Here is an 8,423-nt window from a genome sequence, read left to right as displayed (position 1 = left end):
AAAAAAAAAAAAAAAAATCCACGCCATCAAAGACAATATAAAGCAAAAGAGCCCAGGCTCCCCTCCTCTCCCCCATCTGCCCGGCCAGGATGCGCGCGCTCCAAACTGTACCCCAGACTGTCGCGGCTCCACGCCAGAGATCCACCAACCCACCTTAGCCTGCGCAAACAGCACCCCGGGCCATCAAAAAAACACCCCCCTCCCCCCCAGACTGCATGTGGTGGACGCTTCCTACCGAGATCGTCAGCGAAATCTTGCAGCATGTCCTGGTGGACGACTACGTGGCGTTGACGCAAACGAGCTCGGCGCTCCGGCTCCACGTCGACACCAGCGAGCTTTTCCGCGGGGTCGTGGAGGCCCGTCTCGGCGACGACTTGCGGGGCTATGAGCTCGACCTCCGGCCCGGAAAACGCCAGGTGTGGCGGGCGCTCAACGAGACGCGCCGGGCTCTCGACCGCGTGGAGGCGGCGTTTCCCGGCCCGGCGGCTCGTGGCACAGAGGCCGGGGCCGCAGCCGAGGCCCGTGTTTTGGGCGCCGGCGCCGCGGCCGTGGCCCGTGTTTTGGGTGGGCTCGTCGCCAGCGACACGCACGTCGTGGCCATTCTCCTCGAAATGCGGGCCGCCATGGCAAGCTACGAACAGGGCGCCGTCCAGGCCCGCCGGCGCGCCGTGGACGTGCCCGTGGCGCGGCTCGCGTGGTGCCGCAAGCTCTTCCAGCTCCACAGCTTCGCGCGGGCGGCCGAGTTCTTCATGGGTGAGGACGCGGCGCAGGCCCAGGACGTGGTCCGGATCGAGCAGTGCTACTTCGAGCTCTCGCGGTGCTACAACGACTTCGCGGAATTGGCGCGCCACCGGGCACGCGTGCGGGCGGAAATCCAGGCGGCGCTCCGCCCGCTTCTCCCTGGGCAGGCCGCGGGGCTCGACTTCCCGACCAGCGCGGCGTACCGGGCGTACCTTGCGCGGGTCATCCAGCTCACGCTCGGCCGGCTCCGGGCGGCCCACTACACGGCCGGCTTTGGCGGCAACATTCTCCGGCTCTACAAGGGCTTGGGCGGCGGCACGCACATGCCCTACATGGCCATCGTGGCCCGTGTTCTCAGCGAGGACGTGTTGCGCGGCATGCCCGTGCGGGTGGCGGGCCGCCGGCTCCGCGGCCCGGCCGTGGCGTTGACGCCGGTGTTCTTGGTGGTGGGCCTGCTCTACGTGCTCGTTCTCTTGGAAGAGGGCTCCTGCACGTTCTACGAGCGAAGGGACATGCACCGCATGCCCGAGGCCTTGCGCCCGGGCGCCACCGGCAAGATCTGCACGCGGGACGTGCTCCAGCGGGCGTTCGAGTCCGGCGCCCCGGGCGCCCGCGCCGCGCCCGACATGCTAGCCCGCGACTGGGCCACCGTGCCCCTCTCCTCCAGCCTCGTCAAGTTGCGGTTTCTCCGCACCGTCTTGCTCCACGTGTGCGACCGCCGGCCGTTGGACGAGGCCGCGTTCCGCCTGTTGATCCACAACCCGGACTTCCACCTCTACTTCCACGCCGCCTCGCGGGTCTGCGGCGCCGCGGCGCCCTCCTTCAGGGCCAACACAGAGTACCTTGGCTACGCCTCGCAGCCCGTCCCGGCGGACGCGGGCTTTGCCGCGGGCGACTTCGTGGCCAACCACTCGTCCGACTACTTTGGCGTGGTCTTGGGGCCCGAGCCCAACGTGCTCGACGGCAGCAGCTTGCTCTCCACGCTCCCGTTCGACGACCTCGAGAAGTCCATGGCGTTGTACTCGAGCGTCCAGCACTTGCGCGTGGCGGATTTCGGCGACGGCTTCGTTCCTTTCTTGAGGTGGTTGGTGACCACCGACGGCTTCATGTACACTAGCATGTTCTTGTCGCCCGTCTTGCGCGTGACGGAAGAGAAGCTCTGTTTCGTCCCCGCCCGTGCTGCGGCTTGAAAGACTTCGTTCTGTTGCAGAATGGATTGCGTCAGCAAGACTCCGTTCTGTCGTTCTGTTTGCAGAAGGGGTTGCGCCCCGTGAATCCTGCAAATCTCGTCAAGGGCCAGGGCGGTGTGCCCAGAGCAACCAGTCTTTAGGCCTGGTGTTCTTTCGTATTTAATCCTCCATCGTGCGCTTTGGTTGGAGTGATGCCTCCTTCGGTCTTGCAGCGGGGTTCCCAGATGCATAGTGCTCATCGGGGTGGTCTGCACTGGCTCATTGGGCCGGCTCAAGTAGCTGCGCCTGCAGCCCCATGCTGGCTCAAATATGCGTCAAGAAAGACGGTTACTCCAAGTGGCTTGCCCTCAAATGTTTGTGGACGCTATACAATAATGGAATATTTGTCAGACTCTGCTCTCTCACAAATTACCAGCAATTGTCTGCAAATGTACATTTTAATTCCAAGGGATGTGGGTTCAAAGACGCATGCTTGATCGTGGCAAGAGTGGGCCGTCTCTGCAAGCTCTGGAGAAATAAAACACATCACTACACATACTCTTCATGCAATTTCCAAAGCAAGGACAAGCTCAGTTCGAGGAATGAATGAAACATATCACTAAGTACTGTATAGACATATATCGAAGACCAGCATTCAAGGACAACGTGTAGCTCTGCCTCCACCCTCAAGCGTGTATCGGACAATTTTTAATCCAGAAATAGGGCCACGCATAATCAATGCTCCCTGTACCGGGCCATTACTTGGATTGCCGCGACGTCGAGTCTGTGAGCACTCCAACAAACACGCTTGAGCCCGGGAATCTCTCGTTTCTGATTCACAATTTCCAGTGGATACCCGCCTGGTTTACTTATGGCGCAGTGGCCCAAAACAAAGACTTGGCCATGTATCCAGCAAGCCACGCACGCCAAAGACCGCAATTTCCCACCAAGAAAGAACACAGACATCTCTCTCTGTATCCAAAGTATAAGACTCGCTTTCTATTAGCAGGGTCTATGGTGGCTCCCATGAACCGCCCATTAGGTGTATAGAAGCCAACCTACAAAGCCCCCAGCCAGGCCCTCTTCACCCAACCACAGTCCCTCACATTATCGTCCTTCGCGTCCACTTTCCAGTTCAGTGCCGGGTCATCATATTTGCCTTCCAAATTACCAGCTGGCTTCGAAATACATATGTACTCCTGGTTAGGCAAAACACACCTGAGCTGCGACGATGGAAACTTGCATGGACATTCTTTGGGCAGAGCAACACAAGCCAAAGTGTCGGGGCAGAGATACTCATTGCACAGGCTTTCGAGAACGCGGCCCTCGAAGTCAAATTGCGGCTCTTGTTGCTGGCCCTGTTGTTGGTTGTTAAAGAAATTAAACATGTTGGCAGAGCAGACTGCCAGAACAGCTAGAAGAGTAATAAACAGGCGCATATTCCTTTAAAATACAACTATGAAAGGATCAAAAAAAAATTTACTTATGATTCAATATGGCTTCGTCAAGCACAGGAAGATGTGGTCCAGAAGAAGATGTGATGTCTACTCTGCATGGTGTCTCCGAATCATCCACGTCAGCCTAGACGCGGGCCCGGCGAGAGCGATCTATGTGCAGTCCCTGTTTGTGTGCACGTTATATGCCAGACTTTGCAGCCGGGCCTGGTTCCCATGTTCGTGTCCTGATGTCCTCCAGGATCCATGCTAGATGTGCAAAGACCTGACATTAAACAAAGGGCTTTATAAACTGAGAGAATCCTAGTCTTTTCTTCTTATGGGCTGATTTGCTTCGTTGTCAAATATGTCTCCTCGACTGGGGCAAAGACTCACCCAAACGCATTTTCCAGTATGCCATATCTAGATGGGTCTAAACACCCAAATACTTTTCGGTATGCTGATACATTTCTATGAGACCAGAAAAGGCAACTCTATAAAGCTCGCACATTGTGCTATGGCCGCCAGTTCAGTACACATACTCCTATGACCGGTAGCCCTATGAACCACACATTAGATCCCCTGGAATCCGACATCCCCGATGAGGATTTGTACTTCATTTTCGACGACGAGAACGTTGTGATAGATCCCTGTGATAAGGCTGCTGGCTATTTCTTCCCTTCGGATGTTCAGTGGCCGAGCTTCGATACAGAATGCCCGGAGCACGAAGAATCAACAAAAAACGAAACCGACAAGAACTCCTACTTGAGCAGCATTTTCCGTGAGGGTATATTCTCTGGTTTTCCTGTTTCTACATTTCAGAAGCTCGTGGACTTTTCAGGAGATTCCAATGATGACGAAGAGCCTCTGCTGTACAAGAACAGTCTGACGACCACAGACATCAAGGAGGCACCGCTTTTAAGCTCCAAGCATAAAGACTACCGCCGGTTCCGGTACTACGACTTGATACGTTCCAAGCTCAAGTTTGGAACTACACTGACAAATTCTCAAGCCTCAGTGGGCCGTGAAAAAGTGCACTTCAACGCTCAGATCGGCGTACAGGAGTTTTACGCTGACGACATTTTAAGGCCCGAAGAATATCAGACTCAAATACGCTTGCCGTCTTCCATATTGCTGGGAAAGCAAAAACAGGAGTCTCAGGAATCTATCCTGCTATTCACCTTCAAAGCAGAGCTGTTTTCAAACGAGTTATGTATGCTTCTTCAGAGAATCCAGGATAAATCTACTTATGAGGTCCCCTCAAATCTAAGGGACTTTCATGAGGTAATGATGCTTGCCAGGAAGCAAGCTTGTGCTGCGACAGAAAATGTGATATGTGCTTTTGAGAGCGTAAGTTCGATCGGAAAGCATTTCATCGGAGTCATCAACCGGCTCCAAGCATCGGCAACAAGATTCTTGATGCTCAACGAGTCGCGCCAGTCTTTTGATTCCGCAGGGAATAACATTTACGAGCAGCATCTTTGTGAGTGTCTTACAGGCTGTGAAGATTTGCAGCAGGACATCTTGCTTTTCAAGGACGTCATATCACAAAGCGAAGAACTCATGGCGGATAACACCCGACATATCTCTACCAGCATGCGCAACACAATAGTGTATTCGAAAAAAATAAAGGACACTTTTGCTGAGATATACAAGAATGACGAATCTTCGTGGCAACACATACAGGCAGTCATTAGTGCTAGTGAAGCATACAAAAAGTGCACCAGTTTCCTTACCGAAATGACACCTGAGCGATTGTTTCGTTTTCTCAAACATGATTTTGCCAAGTTGCAAGCGGACGTCAAGAACATCGATCAAATATGTGGGCTTTTGCTAGATCAGACGCGAAAGACTCTCACGAATTCACAAAGTATATAGATTAACAGTAATAAAATTTTGACAGAGTTAGGGATGGGATGTGACTAAGCAGGGATGCTATCTTGCAGTTTATATTATGATATGATGCATTGAGACCTGCCTGTTTTGTCGACTACAAAAAGGGAAGTGAGTCATATTTTCAAAAGTTGCATCGCCTCATTTTCAAGCTCATAATTCGTCGTCCCTACAAAGAGCAAATACAATGTTATTCACGAGGCAAATCTTATCTAAGAAGACTTCCATAACAGTCTTGGCAATACCTTCAGGCCCAAAAGTTTCATACAGATACTGATACTAGTTTTTTAGGGTTGTATTTTGAAACGAGAACACCCCGTTTATACAGCTACAAACCTAATCAAAGCTATTTATATTTAATAAAATCATAACTTCAATAAATTGGTAGACTCCGTAAGATTCATATGTGGACAACTCCGTATTTCTTTCTCATCTCAATGATAGATATCCAGCAGCAGACTCGTAGTTCACCGCAGATCTCTCTTTCAGCTCGCTTTTCTCTTGCTTTTTAATCAATTTTTCTGAAAGCTTCTTCAAGCAAGACTTTTTTGTTTTGTCTGTCGTGGTATTTTGCGCTTCGATTGCAAGAGTCTGTGATTTTCCTCCGGTCAGTATTGAGTTTACTGATGCTGTGTACGTGTGAGTAGAGTCAAAAGACTTTTTTGGCACGGACATTTTAGCAATGATTAGAGCAGTAGGGGAAAAGAAGTATTAGTGATCTTGTACTTGATACCCGTTGTTATGATGAAGCTCTTTAAAAAAGGGTCAATATTGTACTTTTTCGCGGCCAAACGCATCTCTATTTATTCGTTTCAAGTTGTCTTGTTCTCTTCCCTCTTTTTTAAGACTCATCAATGTCGAATATAATCCTGGATTTTCCGCCCTTGCGGCTTAAATGAAAGGCCACCAATAGGATGTGTCAAAATGTGCCAGCTCACAGATCCTAGATTGCGCACTTCGTATGAGCCCTTCCCCCAGGCGGCTTCACAATGCATGGTCCTCCCATCAAACGAATCATGACATATGACATGAACTAAATTATGATCAACTAGGCAATCATCGACTGAGCAATTATGCAGATACCACCGATTATACAATTGGATACATCGATGATAATGACCCTGGGGAAGATTTTACAAGAAAAAAACATAGCAGGCGACAGCGAAACTTTGATCGAAAAAAACACCTTATCCAATTGGGGGCATCACTTTTCAGAAACAGTTATGTTAAGGAACGTGGCAAGTTGCACAAATTATTAGTTGAGTTGTGCATAAATTCACATGATGTCAAAAGCGTCACGCACACTCTTTTGAAAGTGTTTTTGGTGAATATTGAGGGGTGCATTCTGCCATTTTTGCACATGCGGGAAACTGTTAAAAAGATATAAAAACACGGATATTGTGTGGCAATTAGCTCGTCTATTGTAGTAAATTAAAGGTGTCCCCCACTTTTGAAATGCGCATTGTTCTCAAAAATTACATTTTGCGAGCTGCGCAAGTGACTCATGAACGCAGATCATTTTCTTCCAGAATTCTCGTCTTTTGATTATGCGCGAACTTTGTCCAACACTCCACGCTCGCAAAAAAGGAAGGGGCATACTGGGAATTGAACCCAGGGCCTCTCGCATATTTGTTTTGGATCCAGAAAGCTGAGAACACAACCCAAAGCGAGAATCATACCACTAGACCACACGCCCATTCGATGCACATAGAATTCAGTACATTACTAATATTTACAAACTTCATTACATTTAGTGAATAAAAACAATTAAGAAAGTCAGGCCGGTCGAAAATATTCTGATGCTTAAATTCAACATTGGTCTATTTCCTGACCGATGCTATGGAAGCTCAACCCTAACGAATTAGATGAATCTACCAAAAAAAAAACTTTTTCGAAGCTCTGAAAAGATTGTTCCAAGAACTCGCGACTTCCAACGTCCGGTGTTAACTACAATGACGAAGCAACAACTCTTTGAGTATACTGACTGGAAGGTGTCTGCTGGCTCATCCGTACCGATTACTTATAGAATCTCATGAGATCGAAGCTATAAAATATACGGCGTTTCGTTCATTGAGCCGGCACAAACAGGAAGAACTTCCGCTATTTCGCTCGGCGCGTTTCCTTGTGATCTGCCCTGAAGTGAAGGCAACGAAACGCTGGCGAAAATTTCAGGAATTATACAAACAAGAATGGTTGTCGCAAAAAGATCTTGCTGCCATCCATCTATTCAATCACGGTTCATATGTTCTCTTTCATGATAATGAAATTGGGGCCTCAATATTCGAATGCAGGTTGTGTTTGAAAAGCTGTTATAGCGATCAGGAGTTAACCCACCTCTACAATGAATGTGAGAGTGTGCATTTTTGGTGGTAGAGGATCGGTTTTCAAGCTCCAAGGAGATGCTCGCTCCTTCAAATACTTCCTTTGACAATCTAAGAAAATCTAACCGGTTTGTTACAGTCTTTCGCAGGGTTTATTTGCTTAGGGGCCAGAAGGCAAAGACGAATGTACGTCTTGTCGCCTTGTCAAAAAAACTATCGTTACGGGCCCTTGGAAAACATATCTATGGTACGATCGCATTTAGTTAAATTTATTCAAGTGGTTGACATTAGTTATGAGCGTAAGTTTTTTGAGGGTTCACATCCTCTTTGGGAAATTTCGTGAATTGGTGCTCGCGCCGTCTCACCTGAGCCAATGTTGCAATCTACTATTTTTTTTTTGTTTCATCGTTTTTTGTTAGTTGTGGGACTTAAATACTTCCAGTGACACCCTATAATATGAGTTTTTAAACCCACCCCCTGCTAGACAATGCCATAGCGCTTCATTCAATTATTCCCCGCGGTCCGTCAGCACACTTTTGAAAAGGATTTTGAAGATCAGACTGGCGAAGCGGTACGATTTATTGTCCCTTAATAACTTCAATTTCAAGACTTCCTGTTTTCTTAGTAGATTCGTCTGATTATATAGTACTTTATGGTTATGTTCCTTCAATTAAAAGAATAAACATAAAAAGAAAAAGTTGGTTTTATAGAATTGAAATTTACAGCAGTAAAAATCGTATCTTCGTAGATACTTTGAAAATATAACCTGGCGCCTGGAACCTGATTGACAACACATGGCCCCTAGTGGTTTATGTGCCTTCGCATTTTTAAGCCTATTAGTGACGTCTACAAGAAATGGCTGCTAT

The 8,423-nt window shown here is 48.8% G+C and overlaps 3 protein-coding genes and 1 non-coding gene across 4 annotated transcripts; 2 read left to right on the top strand and 2 right to left on the bottom strand.

Annotated features, from left to right (window-relative positions):
- METBIDRAFT_102149 (uncharacterized protein) lies at positions 1 to 2,027 on the top strand. The gene has a single exon (XM_018853713.1). The coding sequence runs from the start codon at positions 216 to 218 to the stop codon at positions 1,929 to 1,931; it is 1,716 nt and encodes a 571-aa protein (XP_018713703.1). The 5' UTR covers positions 1 to 215; the 3' UTR covers positions 1,932 to 2,027.
- A 941-nt stretch (positions 2,028 to 2,968) lies between these two features.
- METBIDRAFT_76277 (uncharacterized protein) lies at positions 2,969 to 3,298 on the bottom strand (the record flags this gene model as incomplete). The annotated part of the gene is made up of 1 exon (XM_018858504.1): positions 2,969 to 3,298. The coding sequence occupies one exon, from the start codon at positions 3,296 to 3,298 to the stop codon at positions 2,969 to 2,971; it is 330 nt and encodes a 109-aa protein (XP_018713702.1).
- A 1,239-nt stretch (positions 3,299 to 4,537) lies between these two features.
- Positions 4,538 to 5,258, top strand: METBIDRAFT_29746 (uncharacterized protein). The gene has a single exon (XM_018855471.1). The coding sequence runs from the start codon at positions 4,559 to 4,561 to the stop codon at positions 5,219 to 5,221; it is 663 nt and encodes a 220-aa protein (XP_018713701.1). The 5' UTR covers positions 4,538 to 4,558; the 3' UTR covers positions 5,222 to 5,258.
- A 1,568-nt stretch (positions 5,259 to 6,826) lies between these two features.
- On the bottom strand, positions 6,827 to 6,932 carry METBIDRAFT_t8. Its single transcript has one exon. It is a non-coding gene; the product is annotated as a tRNA-Pro (tRNA).
- Positions 6,933 to 8,423: the final 1,491 nt, after the last annotated feature.

The sequence above is a fragment of the Metschnikowia bicuspidata genome (assembly GCF_001664035.1).
Source record: "Metschnikowia bicuspidata var. bicuspidata NRRL YB-4993 chromosome Unknown METBIscaffold_1, whole genome shotgun sequence".
Classification (NCBI taxonomy): Eukaryota; Fungi; Ascomycota; class Pichiomycetes; order Serinales; family Metschnikowiaceae; genus Metschnikowia; species Metschnikowia bicuspidata.
The sequence above is the reverse complement of the archived record's forward strand: the minus strand, read 5'-3'. Positions and strand labels throughout refer to the sequence as shown.

Coding starts and splice junctions, on each gene's coding strand:
- METBIDRAFT_102149 (XM_018853713.1), top strand. CDS start 216: ATGTGGTGGACGCTTCCTACCGAGATCGTCAGCGAAATCTTGCAGCAT.
- METBIDRAFT_29746 (XM_018855471.1), top strand. CDS start 4,559: ATGCTTCTTCAGAGAATCCAGGATAAATCTACTTATGAGGTCCCCTCA.